We start from the raw sequence: 19,326 nt of genomic DNA on the forward strand, positions 1-19,326 counted from the left end.
TGTATGCAAAGAATTTAGACTGAGCCGCTTAAAATGTTTAAAGTTTAAAGTGAGAAAGGGTAAATGCAACCAAATAAACAATAAAAATGTCCCTTTGTTTGTTTAACCTCCTAGGACCTGGCGTCCACATATGTGGAAATCACATTTTTGGTTGTCTAGACCGAAATACAAAATTTTGCTCGACAAGGGCCTGATATCCACTTATGAGGACATTATACTGCCTATTTTATCAAAATTTAAAACAAATGTCCTCATATGTGGCTCTCATCAGGTTAAAGAAAAAAAAATCTGCTGATTCTTTGTTTTTACATACATTGGGTCTCAATATGCACAAATATAAAAAAATAAATAAAAATGCATGCCATGGAAGAGTTCGAGTCTTAGGAGGTTAAAGGTTAAGTTTCATTTTTATTTTGAAAAGTTAACATAAAAAAAATCACCTGCAGTTTAACCTGTCGATGACCTGCTGAGGGAACGTCACATTGAATGGAATATTATGCTGAGAACAGTTTTTCCTGTACTGAATGCTTCACTCCAAATCATGTAGATGTTTTATTGGCATAAAAGTCTGTGCAGACTGAGATCTAGTGAGTGTGATGCCATTTCAGTATAGGGAAGTGTCGTGTTACAAAAAAAACCAAAACAAAAAAACAGTTTAAAATGATAAGGGTTTAATGGACTGGTTCTTGTATGGAGCTTTTCTACTCTACTACGCACTATATACTACGACATCCCTCATTCAAACAATCAGTTTTTATTTGCTTTCTAGTTCATTCGCACACATTCACACTCCCATGATGGACCGCAACTTGGAGTTGAGCATCTTTTTCAAGGATACTTTGGCATGACTGTCAGCCAGGGATTGAAGCACCAACTTTTCAAGGTTCAAGGTTCTTTATTTGTCACATGCATAGTTATACAAGTATAACACACAGTGAAATGTAGCCTGACACGCTCCTCGACATGTGCACTTTTTGGTTAGTAGATGACCTGGTTAATCTCCTGAGATGATCTGAGTTTTGTGAGATGGCACGTTATCCTGGTGAAAGCAGCGATCAGAAGATGGGGACGCTATGGTCATAAAAGGATAGATATGGTCTCAACAATACTCAGGTAGGCCTCAGTTGGTACTAAGGAAATACACCCACACCATTACACCACCACCACCACCAGCCTGAACCACTTATACAGGCAGGATGGATCCATGCTGTCACGTTGTTACATTGAATTCTGACCATGCTTTTTGAATGTTGCAGCAGAAATCGAGACTCATCGAGGAGTTGAACAGGTATACCTAATGAAGTTGGGTGTGAGCATATTAATTTTTCTACTGCAAAGGTCAAACTTCAACTGAGAATTACTATACGCTGAGCAAGAGAAGCCTTACTGGAAATAACTTCTAGGAACCTCTCCCTTTCCCTTTTACGGAGGACTGGATGTACTTCTTGACTCTGAAATTTAGCCTTGCACATACAGTTACAGTCAAGTTCTGCTACTCGAGTAACATCACTAGACTTCTTGGACCCAAATTGTGGTTACTGGTCGTACTGCAGCAGCTGTGCATTTCCACTACAGCGCTCGACAGCTAAGCATCTATATTTAGCCGAATGTTAGTAGAGGGGAGCTCATACTTGAACAGCCTTGAATGGGCAAGAAGACTCACCACGGTAACAGCACCATGGTACCAACAGAGGCTGTTGCAACTGAAAAGCACTGAGAACTAATTAAAGGAAAAAGGCTTGGAAGCTTGTTTTTCAAGAACAATGCACCACACACACACACACTAAGCAGATCTTTTTTCTTATGTAGCAACGTGCTGATAAAGCTTTAGCCTTTTATTGGTGGTTGACTTAAGCATGCTGCAAGTGGAATACAGTCATAGTGAGAAGGGCAGAGGCAGGTCAGCTGTTTAGTTGAGGTCACTGGCATTCACTGTCAGGATTAGATGACAGCTGATACAATATCTGTATGTGTTTGCTGTTGCTCTACTGTACTTTTGCAGAAAACTGGACTTCCTCCTCCAACTTTTCTGCACAAGATGTTCGCCTTAATTTAGCTTTAAACTGTTAACAAAGGGCGAAATAAAATGTGAACTTGCAAACCACAAGGGAACTCAAGAGTGCTTTGTTTTTTAGTTACACATTTATAGATGAGGCTTTTGTAACACATTTGTTTTTAAAACGAAAATGCATCGTCAGCTAGCAGTTCGTTTTTTTTGTCACAGTATGTATTTCATGATTTGGCTGTTTAGAAAGACAGGTTATCTTCACAGTATCTTATACCGACAAAGTGCAGTTACAAAGGTACAGCAGATAACAAGGTAACTGTGAATCAAACTGAGTCATTGTCAGTTCCAAAGTTGTGCAATTGTGTTTTTGGGGGTGGTTGGAAGTTCTTTCGAAGTGTTATGACGTTGAGATTAAGTAACCCAGCCTCAATTCTCTGATCTGTTGTATAACATCCGTCTCCGAGACTGCTCCATTTGGTTGAGAAAAGTTCCCAAGCCAAATGCTAAACCTCAAATGCTGATCTCATTACAAATTTCAAGATGCGTTTTATTATAGTATATGATGGTATAAAGTTGGATTTCTATTTAGTTACAAGAACATCAAAAGCAAGAAAAAAAAGAAGAGAAATTCAGACGCATGGTCAGGTGATGTGGCTCGAGGGTCTCGCTGTAATGATTTAGCCGGCAAAGTAAACAGAACTCTAAACTCCCCAAACATTGAGGGGTCAGATATTGGATGCTAGGTTTGACAATAGTGCTCTTGTTGACAATATTTCAGTTCAAGTGTTTAGTACTTCAGTAAATAAATCAAGACAAACAATGTGATGTAGGCCCTGATAGTAGAGAAGCTGAATGGCTGACTGATTTTGACATTGGGTCAGTATGTTTGTTAGTGGAGTGTATGAACATCTACTGTATGTAAAAAATAAAGACAATACAAACTTGCACATTCTTGCAAATAGAAACTGTATGTTTATGGTTTCTGGATTTTTCTTAATTTGTCTTTTTTTTTTTTTTAATAATACAGCAGTGGATGGGAAAAGAGTCTAACCAGTGTTTTTTACCACAATGGCTAACCAATTGGTGCTTTGCTAAACTGCATAATTTCACCCCTTAAAAGCTTTTCACAGGCAGAATTAACGTACGGAAGAAAAGGTTTTGAGTTACATAATTTCTAATGATAAGCTACACTAAGGGTCGGGTATTGAATTGTGAGCTGTGATTGGGCCATTTCAGCCAACTGGAAATCTGTGTAACTTTAGATAATCTGCTGAGCAGCAGAGTAGCTACCCTGGGAATGTGTCTCCCTCCTTCAGTCACATGCTGCTTAAGAAATGAAAGCAAGCTGGAGGAGGGCGTTGACGGCATGAAGGGGAGTGTTTCGGTTCAGCCAATCAATTTGCACAGCCCACTCCTCCTTGACAAGGCTTTGTGTAATATTTGGCCCGCCCTGTGATCAGAGGATGAAGTTTGCATATCTTCATACGTCAATAAAAACAATGTAGTAATCTCCCACTATGGCGTGGCTCAACAGTTTATCTGTCTAAATGTCAAGTCAGTTTTGTATTTTTCCATAGCCAGGGAAGTGGAGCTTCCCATTTTCATTTTCGAGTTTGATAGGAGACAGACATTTTAACATGTGCATGCTATCGGCCTTTTAGGGGGACGGACCTTTTTTTCCTCGTTTTTTCTTGAATAACTGATAGACATCCGTTTTAAGATGAATCCTGTCGTAGCTGTCAGGTAGGGTCTTACGAATCATAGGAATTTGACTTGAGGCATTCTCACAATACATCACTAGCGAGTTCCAGCTTGCTTGGTTAAGTCAAAGTAGAAAAACAAATCATAAACTACTGCTCCAGGTAAAAAGGTGGGGAAAGAAATAACATAATAGTGGGAAAAAAGTTATACAAAAATCACAATTGCTTAAATAATATGAGAACAGGTACAACTTCACACAAACTAATCACTCCTTTTGGTCACAAGATGAACATCTGCTTTGTCACAGAAAACTCAAGTTCATATTTTAGAGCTCTGCATAGCAAAATATAAAACTGCCACTTGAAATCTGAACTCTACAAATTAAGAGTTTTTCCTGTGTATAGGAGGCTATATATTGTTGGACAAGCAGCCCCAATGAGATGAGATTTCTGACAAAGCAGAGGACAGAAGCTCTGACTGAGGTGCACAAAGATCCTGAAATGGATACAAACCTAAGGTGCTACTCCATGTACAGCAACTTGCCACCTAATTCTTCATAGCCCCTCAGAGGGGGAAATATTAGAACAATTCAAAGTGCCCTTTTTATGGAAACTAAACTGTTTAGTAGGTCTCTGTAGAAAAATGCATTCTTTATACAGAAGTACAGAGTAAAACCTGATTTAAACAGAAGGAAAACTACAGCAGAGGTCTGTGTGGTTATATGACTGATGCTGCCACCTGCTGAAAATGTGACGTGAAACATTTGTCAAATCAAAGTGATGCCGTATTTTTCTATGTTCCAGTATTATATTCATGTTTAAAATCAGAATCTCTGTCATATAAGATGATAAGGAAAAAAAAAAGTGGTGCTCAGCACCATAAAACTGGACAGCAATGCATGGCTTTTATACATTTTATATGTAAAGTGTCATTCTCAAAAAGATATTACAGTATCAAAAATAAGCCTCTCAACAATCCAAAATAAATCAGAGCACTGAAACCTACAGAACAGTTACCAACCCAACATCTACTAAACTCAGACTTCAAAACTAATTTCCCTCATTTCTTAAACACAGGATTGCTGACAGACCGATGATCAGCTTAAAACACTTCGCACAAAGAGTTCAAATCTTAATTTAACAAAACAGAATCTTTGTAAACACAAGAATCACAGGACATGGAGGACAACACTTTTAGGACTCTGTGCTGAAGAGTACCTGCTCTTTCTAAATGTAACTATTATGAAAAAGTAACAATTTTCAAAATGTCTAGTCAACTTAAATGTGTCCTCAATATGTGAATCAGAGAATAACACAACTGTCCAAGGTCAAGAATTGCAATTAAACCTGAAAACAACTCCCAGCCATAAACTGTGCTCTTCCTTCTTGCGAAAAAAAAAAGGCCTGAATACAAGTCTCCATGTTAGATCTCTGCTGACAGTCACTCTAAATGATCCTTCTTATACCCTTAATGCACAAGAGTGCTCTGGAGGAGTGCAGAACTGCAAACGAAGCATTACTCCTCTGTGTGTGGAGCTCCTTTATGGTCGTAATCTGTTGATTGCTCAGCGTTTGTCTCGCCTTTTATCAATTTCCTTTCGAATTCGAACCTTCAGAGCTGCCCGCATGGCTGCATCCAGGATGTTCTTCTCTGCAACACGTTCTACCACCTTCTCAGGCTTGTCTTCCTTCAGAAACAGAGGGCATTTAAAGGAATTACACACAGGAAATGACCAAAGAGCTGAAAACACCATAAAAAGAAATCGGCATTAACCTTGTGCACAAGGATGGATGTAATGGTACCAGAATCTGCTTCATATTCAAGCCAAAAGAGTTCAGTCCCACTGGCGTCAGTCTCTGTGCTTGATCCACTCTCGTTTTCTTCAGCATCAGCACCGGCCCCTGGCTCTGAACCATCTGAACAATGAGCGCACACACACACACACACACACACACACACACACACACACACACACACACACACACACATTATCTTCCCGCTAATGGGTACACAATCAGCACAAAAGTCAAGAGAAAGCACATCAGTCTTACGTCTTCTTCGAGGATGGTACACTTGCATGTCAGGTCGACGGGGTCTTCGAGGGGTTGTGGTGTGTCTCCGCCGCTGAAGCTCTTTGGCTTGCTTCACTTCTTTATCATAGTCATCTCTGGAGAAAGGGAATCAAAATTTTGTTAATGCAGAAAATATGACAACTTGGTTGTTCCATGGCATATGAATAAATAAATAATAAAAATAAAACCTAAATCAAGAACATGTAATAAACAATTTGTTCATTCAAAAAGAAAGAAAAGAAAAGATTAAGCCTCAGAAATATTTTTAACTCTTCCCTGTGATGCTCTCATTTTCATCTTACTGTTAATTTTACCTGGCTTTTTTTTTTAATTACATGAAATTAATGCTAAAACAGCAGAATGAAACAACCGCATTTAGTAATAACCTGTCATGTGGACTACTATCAAAGTCACAGATTGCAGAATTCTCCATTTATTCAAACCCAAGCATTAATGGAGTAACACTGTTTTTTTAAATTGTGATTTTTGACTTGACTAACCACTGTATACAGAGGTCACCTTTTAAATAAAATTGAAAGACACTGACAGCAAAATTCCCCTTTTTACCAGTCAGCCAGTCTTCAGCCAGTATTGAGAAGCTTAAATACAGGCTTGCAATGTAATTTGGGGATTTTCTTTGAACAGTCTTTTTGTGTGTGAAATGATTCATGGAGATGATATCCATGCCTACATATGCATGTATGTAAATTTCTAACAGTTTGTTGTATAGTTCAGAAAATGCATTATGAAAGTAGGTCGTTCCTATGTAAATTTGGCACAAAAAGTAAGGTCCATTATTTCTTTCTTGTAACAATCCACCTTGCAAATAAATCTCATACCGTTGGAAGCCTTTTTATTTGCCCTTCAGTAGTCCCACATTTCTAAGGAAAATGCATTTTTCCTAACATATGCATTGAATGATCAGCAGAGGTGAGTATGGGGGTTTTGCCATGAAAAACCTGCTAAATCTTCTCAATACCAAACAGCCTATTCTGCTATTGACTCTTGTTTGGTGTTGTCTACTGAACTAGATGATTTAGGTCTTAAATTTTTTTTTAGCAATTTTTTAATCCAAGAAATATGGGGCTATGCATGCAGCAGTAACCATACGCAGCCTCAACAGCTTGGCATCTTCTACGCTGGTCACCGGTTTGGTCCACATCCAAGCTGATCACATAACTGTTCAACAGGGTCAGGACTTCAGGTAGGACATTCCATCCTCTTCACTCCCAAAGACCGGAGCTGAGGTGGTCCGCTCTGTTGTGGTGACCACCATTTGCAGAATCTCATCTCAATATCTCTTGCCTTGAGATTGGCTCAAATTTTGGCAAGCCTCGTTTTTCCACCAAAGGAGATGCTGCCCCACGTTATAACACTACCTCCACCAAAAGCTGCTACCCTATCAGTGCAGCAATCATCACAGTGTCCCAGTGCACATGTTGCCAACAGCAGCGCAAATTTGCCTGATGGTGAACAGCAGTCATGGCAAGCCTCCTGGCAGCCCTATGACCCTGGAGATTGGCCTTGGGAGTCTGGTCTGGATTTTCTGGGTAGAGCGCAGTCAGTCATACTGTTCTGCAAACCTTGACTGAAAATCTACAGAAGTCTGACTTCTGTTCCAAAGTGCTGACAGGGTGAAGAAACAGTCTTCTTATTGTGTCGTCTTCTTGGGATTCCCATTTCGTCGCCTGTCTGACATCCTGCGTCAAATAGAACTTGGCCCTTAATTTGGATAAGGTACTTGAAGTTGCCCTATTGGCACGTACCCTGTAAGGTCCACGATAACAGGTGGTGCTAATCCGGCAACAACCAGACACCTGACTGTCTGTATCCGGGGTACTAGAATCTCAAAACAAGAGTCAGTAGCAGAAAGAAACTGTTTAGGATTCACAGAGAAGATTTGCCAGGTTTTTTCATGGGCACATCCCACAAGTGGCACAATTTAAGAGGACATAAACAGACTTTACAGTGAAATATCACTTATTTTCAAAAGCCAAATACAGATTTTCCTTACCTTTTGTGCCAAGTTTACTTGCTATACTGAAATGCATTTCAAAGAAACCTACAAACAAAAACATTATAGAAGTGAAGTGATGTGTTTAATTGCTTTCCTAGTATTTTTTGGGGTCTGTCGTGTTTTCTGTCAAAAACAAGTTAAAAATGACCCCCCTTTTCACAGATGCACGCACTGATTGAACTCAGTTTTTTTCAGTATGCAGTTGTTCATCATTTTGCTTCTCAGCATCTTAAATCAAAACGAACTGGTCACCAGGCCTCTGCGACCTCCCCATATATTTTAGCTCCGAATGTAAAAGCGTGTATGTTAATAACAAGATAACATTCACTTAATCATAAAATTACTTTTCACTACTAATAACAACGATTATGTTTTTAGCTGAATGACCTATTGCACTAGCATACGCTAATAGCAGCTGAGGAACTCGCCTAGCAATCTGGTTCCTCCGGATATGGTGCAGGAAGCCGTGGCTCATATCCAAGCGGCCACCTGGTTTGTATTTCAGCTCGTGGACCCCCTCTTCTCTTAAAACATCCATTTCAGCAAACCGCTTCCAAACAAAGTCAGTATTTAAGCACTACTGATTGCAACAAGTCCCAATCAGAGCACTGTGAACGGTCAAAAAGCTATATAGCTACGGCTAACTAACGATAACATGTTGTCCAATTATAATGCTCCCTGAGTTAATAAAAATGTTATAACTAAATTGCACACCATAAACAAATACCCATACATGACAAACCTTTATATATATATATATTATATATATATATATATAAAAGACAAACAAAGGTCCAGTTAGAGTTTAGAAGTTAGGCAAGTTATTATATTAGTTTTTGGTAAGTGATTAACCAGCGTGTATAGCGTTAGTAGGTTTTTAAACTCCGGGTTAGGTTTTAGTTTGCTGCTCCACGGCTACAACGCACAATCGCCGCGAGTTTCGAGGCGCACCGTGTCTGACCCATTCATCACTCCCTCCAAATAACGTAAAGTTTTAGCTTCTCCATTGTTTTGACGCCGTCTCTCTGCTGCTATGGTTTCTTTGAAGCGTGAAAGAGAGGTGGATTTAGATGATGATGACAATGAAGACGGAGGTAAGTATGTTCCTCAAACGTATGCCCTGCGTTTGGTTAGCAGTTAGCGTTGTTGTTAGCCAGTGGTGTGTTCGTTTTTTTTTACTGGCCTGTCCAGTAACGTATAGACGGATCAATAAGTGTCTCCACTGTGTGCTAAAAACAACGATACCCATCATCTTAAAGCACCCAGTGTTTGAAAACAAGCATACCTCACAACATTAAAGCTAAGCTAGTTAGCATGTTTAGCTCATTGCTTTGAAATGTTGGTACATGGTTTGGCTTGACATTTGTTCTTGGGCCACTTCACGTTGCAGTGGCAGCCAAAGTGGGACGAGGACATGCAGTAGAAGACCGAAGAAGCCGCCACTGTCCTTACCTTGACACCATAAACAGGTAGGCCGGAGTAGACTGTGTATTGCTATTAAAGCTGTATTCCACCTCTGCAGGTGAATTCACGTCTGTCAATCCTGCAGGAGTGTGCTGGACTTCGACTTTGAGAAACTCTGCTCCATCTCTCTCTCCCACATCAATGTCTACGCCTGCCTTATATGTGGGAAATACTTTCAAGGTAGGCAAATTGACATTTTAACTGGGGATCAGAGACCCTGTTGTATTTGTACTGATTTGTGTGGGTTTTGTTTTGTTTTTTGTAGGAAGAGGTCTGAAGTCTCACGCGTACACTCACAGCGTACAGTTTACCCATCATGTGTTCCTCAATCTGCATACACTCAAGTTTTACTGTCTGCCAGATAACTATGAGATCATTGATTCATCACTAGAAGATATCACAGTAAGTAAAGTAATGTTTTTCATACTAAAACTAAAATTCATGTAATCTCACTGGCCACTTTATAGGGTACACCTTATTACTACAGGTTTGGACCCCTTTTACCTTCAGAGCTTGCTTATTAATTCTTCATGGCAGAAATTCAACAAGGTGATTGAAAATTCCTCAGAGAAATTGGTCCATTTTGACATGATAGTGTCAGACAGTTGCTGCAGATTTGTCAGCTGCACATTCATGATGTGTGGCTCCTGTTTCATCACATCCCATTGCTTTGAAATCTGGTGACTGGAGGCAATTTGAGCATTTAAACTCACTGGACCGTATTCACCTATCTCTGTGATCAGGATAGACAGCATTAGCTACACCAGAGGGACAGCTCAGGTTGAGCAGTTTAGAGGTGAAGTTAGAGACAAGTCTGAGGGAGGTTTGGACATGTGCAGAGGAGGGATAAGGCATATACTGGGCTGTAATGAGAAGAGGTGAAATTGAGGCAGATGATCTGCTGTGATGCCACCTAATAGGAGCAGCCGAAAGAAGAAAAAGAATCTACAGTGTAAATATATATCTATGCTAAAGGTTAAATTACATTCAAAATATTTTGACTTTAGTGACTTTTTTTTAAGCTGAATTGAGTGAATAAATATCTTCCAGTCTGAATTGTGACTGGATTGACTGAAGAAGCACCAGTGTTTTCAGTCTGATATGATACTAACCATGTTCTGTTTGATTTTGTCATTATTTCTGAGCTCTGGCTTTGGAAGAGTTACCACAAACAGCTGATTTGCTTACATGCAGCAGACTGTGACAGCACTGAGCAGCTCCTTCAGTGGGAGACTGCGGCACCCACGGTGTGGGACGGAGAGATTTCGCAGGTCTTTCCTCCCCACTGCTGTCAGACTCCATAATAAAGACTTTAACTGATCAAGCAAACACATCCATACATATGCAATAATACTAAGTGCAATAATCCTTTCTGTCATCGTTGTATTTTTACTCAGTTGTATATAGTATTTGTATTTGTATTCTATTTTTATCTTATTGTATATTTATTTTATTTTATTCTACTGTATATAGTATTTTATTTTATTCTATTCTGTACAGTTGTGTACTGTATTTATTCTTATTGTATTCTAATTTTTGCCTCATAACTTTTGCACTGTCCACTTCCTGCTGTGACAAAACAAATTTCCCACGTGTGGGACTAATAAAGGTTATCTTATCTTATCTTATCTTATCTTATCTTATTTCTTCTCTCTACAGTACGTGCTGAAGCCAACTTTCACCAAGCAGCACATTGCGGGGCTGGACAAGCAGGGTAAACTGTACAGAGCCTATGACGGTACCACCTACTTACCGGGCATTGTAGGGCTCAACAACATCAAAGCCAATGACTATGCCAATGTGGTGTTACAGGTATGGATATCTACCACTCTAGATTTTTATTAATTGTTGTACTTTTTTTGAATAATATCCTCCCTTCTCATTTGTGTCTCTCTTTTCAAGGCTTTTTCTAATGTTCCACCTTTGCGAAATTACTTCCTGGAGGAGGAAAACTACAGAGGAATCCGCAGGCCCCCGGGAGACATCATGTTTCTCTTGGTGCAGAGGTTTGGTGAGCTGATGCGCAAACTTTGGAATCCAAGAAACTTTAAGGCCCATGTGTCGCCCCACGAGATGTTGCAGGCTGTAGTGTTGTGCAGCAAGAAGAACTTCCAGATTACAAAGCAAGGTATTGCTTTACATTCACTAAGTTGTACTTTCTGGGCTTAGGTAGGCTTTCAATACAGGTTTTGGTGCTAATTGATTGTTTTCTGTTCTGCAGGTGATGCTGTGGACTTCATGACGTGGTTCTTAAATGCCCTGCATGGTGCTCTCGGAGGCACAAAGAAGAAGCCATGTAAGTGGGAAAAAAATTGGATTTGACTCTTAAGTTTGGTTCTAATGCAGTAGTGCATCTTTAGCCTTCTGTTGTGATATTAAAAGCATCTTAAGGACTTTAAGGGTTAATTTAATTTGTATTTTTTTGATTCTCAAACCTTGGGTTTCATACAGAATCTGCAGTCTCTGCACAAAATCATATTGTGACTGTGCAGTGTGATGGACAAGCTCCGTGGACTATGACGTTTGCAGATGACATTGTGACTTGTAGTGAGAATGTAGAGCAGGTGGAAGAGATCACTTCGACGGTTCACCTCATTATGAAGCCACTAAACCTCCCTTTTCTTGCCCTTCTCCCCTCATAGCAATCATTACAAAAGCATTTCAAGGCTACATGCGGATCTTCTCCAAAAAACTCCCACACCCAGATTTGGTGAGTTTCTTGCTTGTGTTATAAGATAATTGTTTAACATATGGACCTGAATAAGTTTAGTAATAGAAAAACTTGACTTTATTTGTTACTTATTCAAATTCTTTTTAAGTTCTGCACTATTTAAGATTCAGTTCTTCTAAGAGTCCAATAGCATTTTACTATGTATTCTGTGAAAGTATATAACTCATTTCCTGTGAATTGAGTTGTTTATGTTTTGATGACTTTGATTTTTAAAATCTTACAGCCGCCAGAGGAAAAAGAGGCTCTGCTTACAACAGATGAGTATCAGGAGCAGATGTCTGAGTCTTCCTTTCTGTTTCTGACCCTTGACCTCCCAACTGCTCCACTGTACAAGGATGAAAAAGAGCAGCTTATAATCCCTCAGGTCCCTCTCTTTAACATCCTGGCCAAGTTCAATGGCAGCACAGAGAAGGTACCGATTCATTTTAATCCTACTGGCTTTGATAATCACTCTCACAAAGTAAAAGAGCTTGCAAATACTGCCATGTCAATATCGCAGTGGAGTGATCTGTACTACTGATGGCTGTGCAGTAATATAAAGTAGAAAGTGCAAAATTGAACTAAAGGTGTCAACACTAGGTGACAGTGTTTTATCAGAAACGGTTAATGTAGCTGACACAACTACAGCCTATATCTTCCTCTCTCCTCCACTGTGCTTGCACCGATGTGGAGAACAGCTGCGCACCTCTTGAGTTTGTGCCACACACTTAGTGTCAGAATGAAGGAAGTGCGCTGCGTATATCAAGCGCAGCATTATGCCCTCTAACATCCATGACGTAGCCACTGGGTTTAACAACTTTTATTGCAGAAAACCTGCAGTGATACAAAAGTTTGCATTGAAACTTAGGTTTTTACAGTCTATAAGCATTATTAGCTTTTCCGTTAATATCCACGAACTGGATATGTGGTGCAAAGCTTAGACATGTTTGTCTTGTTTTGCTCCTGGTTATTATTGCTTTGGTTCTTTGCAACCAAGCGTGATTTCTGTCTAGCATCATGAGAAGTTTCACCTTTCAGGCTGTTCTCTAGAATCCCTTTCCTTCCACGTCTGCCTCTACATCGACATTTCTCCTCAGGGCAGTCCTCGATGCTACAGCTAATGGCCATTCAGTCATGTGGTACAAATTGGTGTTGCATAAAAGTCCACTTAATTTGATTCAAAACAATCTCTTCCTCCAAAAAAAGAAAGAAAAATCTGTTGATAACATTAATTTTGAAAGGGTGTCTATTTTAATTGAAATTAGAGCATTTAAAGCTTAGTGTTACTTAGATGTGAGTTCTATTAATAATTGAACACTGAGAACAAATCTGTGTATTTTCCCGTAATTATAGGAATACAAAACCTACAAAGAGAATTTTCTCAAAAGGTTCCAGTTGACCAAACTGCCTCCGTACCTCATCTTTTGCATCAAAAGATTCACCAAGAACAACTTCTTTGTGGAAAAGAACCCCACAATTGTCAACTTCCCTATAACGTAAGTGCCATTCGTGTATTCAAAATGTAGCCTTGATCAAAGACATTATACTTACTGCGTGTTGTATCTCTTGTGTGTTCATTGTGTCTTCGGTTTAAATGACGGTATGTCGTCCCTTTGTGTAATTCAACAGAAATGTAGACCTTCGTGAATACTTGACAGAAGAAGCTCAAGCCACCGAGAAGAACACGACGTATGACCTCATTGCAAATGTAGTGCATGATGGGAAACCCACTGAGGGAGCGTACAGAATACATGTTCTGCATCATGTAAGCATCTAGAACTTTTTGGTACTGCTAATAGAATTAACCGAGCAAGTTAATGCTTTTAGCCAAATTGATTTTGTAAACTGTGGCTTGTCTTAAACGGCATCCGTTTGTCTTTGTGTTTAATCAGGGAACTGGAAAGTGGTACGAGATGCAGGACCTGCAGGTGACTGACATCCTCCCTCAGATGATCACACTTTCAGAGGCTTACATCCAGGCAAGTCGACCACTCAGTTTTATGTGCAACATCCACAGTTTGAAGCAGACCATTGCATCTTCGGACTGTGATATTGACGACATGCGTTAATTGTTTAACAAGGAGTCCTTGTAGTTGACAGTGTGCTTTCTCCCCCCCTCTCAGATCTGGAAGAGGCAAGAAAGCAATGATGGAAGAAACAACCACATGGGGATTTAAAGTATTCCTCAGTGTGTGAATAACCAGAGGCTTTGTGATTGTCCTGGACATGAACTGGGTATTTATGTGTTTTAAAACAACAGAATGTTGAATGAGAGTGGCAAGAGAGCATCAGGGCATCCTTTACAACCACATGAAGCAAATGTCTGCTTGTTTTTTTTTTTCTTTTTTCCCCACAGTTTTATCTTTTTACTACTTGGAAGTTTCTAAATAAACCAGGTCCAGTACACATGTCTGTCTGCAGGTTACATTTTTTTTTACACCACACCTTTGATATAATTTAATACCATTTTTATTCATATGTGGTCATTTGCAACAGCAGTCAAGGCAAGATCAAATAATGTTACAGAAGCAGCAGCTGTGTCGATCAGTCAGTAGTTTCCATTATATTCTTAGAGCTCAGCGTGTGGCTTGCAGATTTTCACATTGATAATAACAGCTATTGTAATACACAGAATAAGACTTACTGTTCAGCCTTAAACTAATGTTTCAGAATGAACCCCAGCCTCAGTGGGACACTTCATGCAAACTGGAAACTTCATGTGTAACATTCATAAGGCTTATTGACTGGAATATGGAAAATTTACCCATAAAACAGCAACAATAACAAAAATGTAAAAAACAAACAATCAGTGCATCACAGGTAGAAAACATTTAACAGTTGATCAGTTTAATAAAAAGTAGGTCACTGTGTGCACAAGGCTGCAGTCAGTCTGGCAGGCTTCACTCATTCTTCTTCCACATGTATTTCTCACAGTAGGCTTGATTCTGCAGATTGAAAACACAAAGATCTGAAACAAACGTAGCGTCTCACAGAGTAGCAGTCTTCTTTGTGTATGTCAGAGGACAGGAGAAGACATAATTAAAAGACACATTCAATTAACTGGTGATTTTAACATTTAACCTGGGGTAGACCCCAACCTGACCAGTCTCAGTGGATGGAAATTGCTTGTATTCTGATCAGAGAGGACATTATGTTACATGTTTGCCACAACTAAAACTCAGGGCAGACTGAGCTGTCTTTCCATACAGATCCTGATATTTATATAAGGAGTATTACTGATGCAATCAATAAACATAAAAAACTCATCAATAGGCTAAATTATTAGAAAAGAGAGATTGGAAGACTCTTTAACAGATAGCAAGGATTTATCAAATACACAGAAGAGTAAGAGCTGGGTCCAGCTGGCGATCTGAAGTGTTTTTCTTTAAGATGGGATGCATAACTTTAGGCAGCCAGTGGCAAAATCGATTTAATTGCTGTATATTTAGTTTTCACATGGATGTTCATGTCTTTTATCATTTCACACTACTAATAATAAAGAATTTCACGTACACCACACTCCTGAGCAGTTTCAGCATCTTTGCACCAGTAGCTTGGTCCCCAGGTACAACGATTCTTTCCCAGCGGTTCCAGCTGCTTCGAGGCCACACACAGATCAGCTCTCTGCAGGACAGATGGAAAGAAACATCATGAGAACATGAACAACACCTAAAGAATGACAGCTGCTCATGAGTGGTGCCATCAAGTGGTTACTTGTGTGTCTGTGATTGATATTGCCCTGACTGGAATGATTCACATCGTAAATTTGCAGATCAGTGCACGTTTGTGAAGGTTTTAGTTGCTGAATTTCTGTGTTGCTGCAGGCTGTGGTAAAAATTTGAATTAGTGCTGATACAGGCTCTATGTTGCTATTCAGATGTAAACCCATTGACAATAACCTTTAGTTTATTCTTACTTCACATGCATGAGGATATCCCATCTGGTTTCCCAAGACCTTCTGCAGCCGTGAGCCGTAGATACTGGTGAAGGCTTCACACTGAAAAGAGAATCAACAGTATTATCGTGCTGTGACACTTTAAAGACTCGAGCGAAAGTCCAGACAAGAAGCTGAATGATCGCATAAAAAGGTTGGAGAAATTTACCAAAAGGCTCACTGGCTTCAAGTGTTTTAAAGTTCCATATAATTTGTAAAGAGTGTTGTTCTAAGAGTACCACTGTTAGCTGAGAGTCAGACCTTAGGGATGGCGGTAGGGTGGATGTCACACACAGACTCCAGGAAAGCATAAGTTTGAGCTTCAGTGGCGTTGAGGCCCTGGTGTAGTCGGCTCAGCGCAGCCAGTATGCGGCATGACTCACAGTCTGATGGGAGGAACACCTCTGGAGAATCAGCAACAGTAGAGCATTAATTAGGTGAATGAGGAAGTGAGCCAGGTCCAGTCTATACATCAATAACGACAAACCTGGAACCGGCTGCTCATTGAACAGACAGAGGTGCAGAAGACTGCATATCGTGTGAGGTGCAGCAGAAGACAAAAGGAATTCGACAATCTCGACGCCATATTTATTGATGAAATCATCACACTGGTCCTTATAGTGCTTGGGTATAAGATCGCAGACCTCCCCCATGACCTTCTTTATAGCATCCTGCAGGGCAAGAAGGACAAGGCAGGGTTTACACGATGTGATGGATGGTACGGTTCTTTAAATGAACCAAAGTAAAGAAAAGATGACCTCAGTCATGTTTTTGGGCAGCAGACTCTCCAGCTTCTTGATGATAAACAAACACAGGGTGCAAACTGGGTTGAGCTCGTCCTGGAGAGAGAATTAGCCGATAAGAGGCCCATTTCATAAAATTCACAAAGGTTTCACTTCACTTTTCAATTTATATTCGACTTCTGCTTTCTCATACTGACATCTGTCTTTGTTCCTGTGGCCAGTGTATCTGTGCCAGCTGCATGGTGGGAGAGTTTCTGCACTTTCTCTTTCTCGTGAGGAGCACAAAGTCCAAAAGCTGCACAAAGCTCTCCTGGTTTCTACAAAAAAGCAAAAACAAAAAAAACAACAACCCCAAAACACAATATATCAAATATTTTACATCAAGTAAAAGGACTCTCAGAAGGCTTCAGTGTTTATGGTCTTCTTTCATAAAAAGAAGCCTCACTTGAGGTTAAACTCACCACGTGATCAGGGGTTTGATGCAGGATTTTGGGCAGGTAAGTCTTCACCTGTAAATCACACTCTGGCACCTGCTCTTCAGGGAGGCGGCGGCACAAAGCGTGCAAGCTTTCATATACGACTCCCTGCAAACGCATGGAGAGAAATATTACAAGGGTGTGGCGGCCACTTTATTTAATAAGCATTTCTTCAAGCCCAGTTCGTGTCGCGAGTAAAACAGTGAAGTGAAAGTAAAGTGAAACCGTTCTTTACCTTGGTATCGCTGCTGAAAATCATGTTGGCCGATAGCTGGATGATCTGGCTGCATTCTGGACAGATATCCAACGTCTGCTGAAGCCACAGTGACAAAATTGCTCAGTTTTCGCGCTTTCATGTTATGCAAACAGATACAGTTTTGTTTATTTTATTTTTTTCAATACATGTGCTCTTTTCGAGGCTTACCAGAGATTTCTGCTTTATGAATGACAAAGGGTCAGTAATAAACCTGGAGTCTCCTTCAGTCAAAAGAGAAAAGAAACAGAAAACAAGACAGAAGATTGCAGGTAATGGCTTCAGCATCGGTTAGCATATAGTTACAACACTACAAGGGGGTTATACGTTTTCAATAAACAGCAACAACAGCCTGGTGTAAGTTTACATTATATATTGTATACAGTATAACTGAATAATGAATAAATGTCGTCTGGTGGGGGGGGCGCAGTGATGCAGACATTAATATGATTGTGAGTAAACGTCCATCTTACCGGGCCACAGGGACACCGCGAGGATCACGAGAACAAATCCAGATGCAGACATGGTTTAAGCAGCAGAGGACAACACAGATCGGATAATTTTGACTAGAAAAACATCGGTGCAGCTGTTTGGGTTGCAGCGGAAGTACAGATCGATCGTCTTTACCCTATCAGAACGTCATACGCAATGCGCAGGCGCCTATGGACTATTAAAGGCCATACGCTTCAAATTAAATCTCTAAACTTCCTTAGTTATCTATTGCAGTGATAAATACAGGCTAAGAGTGGATAAACGAACATTTTCCGAGCCTTGGAGGCGCATGTCTTTTAGGGGTGTCTGGTATAAAAACTTGACGCTCTTGACATAACATGAAAAGCAGAAGGGAATTGAGAGTCAAGGCTCCTTCGCCAAGAACGTGGCCACTTTTTGAAGTTTTATTTCAGGTTGTCTGGAACCTCCACTATAATTCACTCGGTTCTTCCTGTGCCCATGCGCCATGCCTCATCAGATTCAGTTAGTGTCAAACAACACGTATCACGTGCCTCTACCTTGGCTCATGAAGAAATCTAAAATGACCACCAGATGGCAGCAGAGCTGAGTAAACGTATCTGAGCTGAAGCCGGAGGGCGACAGAGCACTTTAAGAACTTATTCTGTTGAATAAATTATTGTAATAATCGTAATAATTACGATATGTCATAGACCCGAAAATACTGCCACAAGACGTAAGATTTAAGATTTATAAAATATATAAAAGCTTTATTTTTTATTTCACAACTATCGTTTTATTTAGTTTAGGGATTTCAAGCAAAGGCTGAGTGGAGGTGACCTAGGACTACAAATCTGTCCACACCAATATACTACTACTACTACTACTAATAATAATAATGATAACTTTATTTATTAAGGCTTTATGTATAAAGCACTTTCAAACAAAGTGCTGAACAGTTATTGAAGATAAAAAAAAGATAAAAATAAATAAATACAAGCAATACAGAAAAAACAATACAATTTAAAAAATGATAACAATTTAAAAACTAATGGGCATAAAACTAAGACACACACATATAAAATACACGCCACACTTAAAAAGGGATCTATACAAAATAATTAGCCTCTTCTAGTTACCCTGCAAATAAGAGCAATTCCTTATCATAATTGTGAATATTACATTATGAAACCTGCAAATGAAAAATAAAACAGTCAATTAGTTGTTTGGTTCTGGACCCTTTTAGAAGTCTGCCCGTGCAATGCTGACCACTCCACTGTTTGCTTATTCACCCATTGTGTTTTCAGCAACTTTGCAATGAAGATGGAGCCCTTCATGATTGCAGGGTTCAAAATATAGTAAAGCATAACTTACTAAACTAAACTTAATTATGTTTTCTGGGAGACTTATTGAAACAGGAAGTCATTTAAATAGAATTAGTCTGACAAAGTGAAGCAGGTTGAAAGATTTTAATAAGCAAGACCTGATGCCAGGATCT

The 19,326-nt window shown here is 39.7% G+C and overlaps 3 protein-coding genes across 4 annotated transcripts; 1 reads left to right on the top strand and 2 right to left on the bottom strand.

Annotated features, from left to right (window-relative positions):
• Window positions 1-4,608: 4,608 nt before the first annotated feature.
• c12h2orf68 (chromosome 12 C2orf68 homolog) lies at window positions 4,609-8,502 on the bottom strand. Its single transcript, XM_026187225.1, has 4 exons — window positions 8,227-8,502; window positions 5,761-5,876; window positions 5,483-5,625; window positions 4,609-5,396 (listed from the first exon to the last, which is right to left on the bottom strand). Exons 1-4 carry the CDS (start codon window positions 8,334-8,336, stop codon window positions 5,274-5,276), a joined length of 492 nt encoding a protein of 163 aa, XP_026043010.1. The 5' UTR covers window positions 8,337-8,502; the 3' UTR covers window positions 4,609-5,273.
• Window positions 8,503-8,684: 182 nt separating this feature from the next.
• Window positions 8,685-14,380, top strand: usp39 (ubiquitin specific peptidase 39). The gene is made up of 13 exons (XM_026187222.1): window positions 8,685-8,892; window positions 9,189-9,267; window positions 9,348-9,442; window positions 9,528-9,664; window positions 10,922-11,074; window positions 11,165-11,390; window positions 11,484-11,558; window positions 11,905-11,972; window positions 12,217-12,405; window positions 13,326-13,468; window positions 13,602-13,737; window positions 13,865-13,951; window positions 14,096-14,380. The coding sequence occupies exons 1-13, from the start codon at window positions 8,832-8,834 to the stop codon at window positions 14,147-14,149; spliced, it is 1,503 nt and encodes a 500-aa protein (XP_026043007.1). The 5' UTR covers window positions 8,685-8,831; the 3' UTR covers window positions 14,150-14,380.
• Window positions 14,381-14,423: 43 nt separating this feature from the next.
• On the bottom strand, window positions 14,424-18,039 carry sftpbb (surfactant protein Bb). 2 transcript variants are annotated; one of them, XM_026187224.1, is made up of 11 exons: window positions 17,852-18,039; window positions 17,550-17,602; window positions 17,361-17,435; window positions 17,111-17,233; window positions 16,847-16,966; window positions 16,665-16,745; window positions 16,394-16,577; window positions 16,168-16,310; window positions 15,889-15,969; window positions 15,486-15,596; window positions 14,424-14,917 (listed from the first exon to the last, which is right to left on the bottom strand). In XM_026187224.1, exons 1-11 carry the CDS (start codon window positions 17,901-17,903, stop codon window positions 14,873-14,875), a joined length of 1,068 nt encoding a protein of 355 aa, XP_026043009.1. In that variant the 5' UTR covers window positions 17,904-18,039; the 3' UTR covers window positions 14,424-14,872. The 2 variants fall into 2 exon arrangements, with proteins under 2 accessions (XP_026043009.1, XP_026043008.1); XM_026187223.1 differs by having other exon boundaries at window positions 17,361-17,438.
• Between the last annotated feature and the right edge of the window lie 1,287 nt (window positions 18,040-19,326).

Source organism: Astatotilapia calliptera, chromosome 12 (genome assembly GCF_900246225.1).
Source record: "Astatotilapia calliptera chromosome 12, fAstCal1.2, whole genome shotgun sequence".
NCBI classification, from domain to species: domain Eukaryota; kingdom Metazoa; phylum Chordata; class Actinopteri; order Cichliformes; family Cichlidae; genus Astatotilapia; species Astatotilapia calliptera.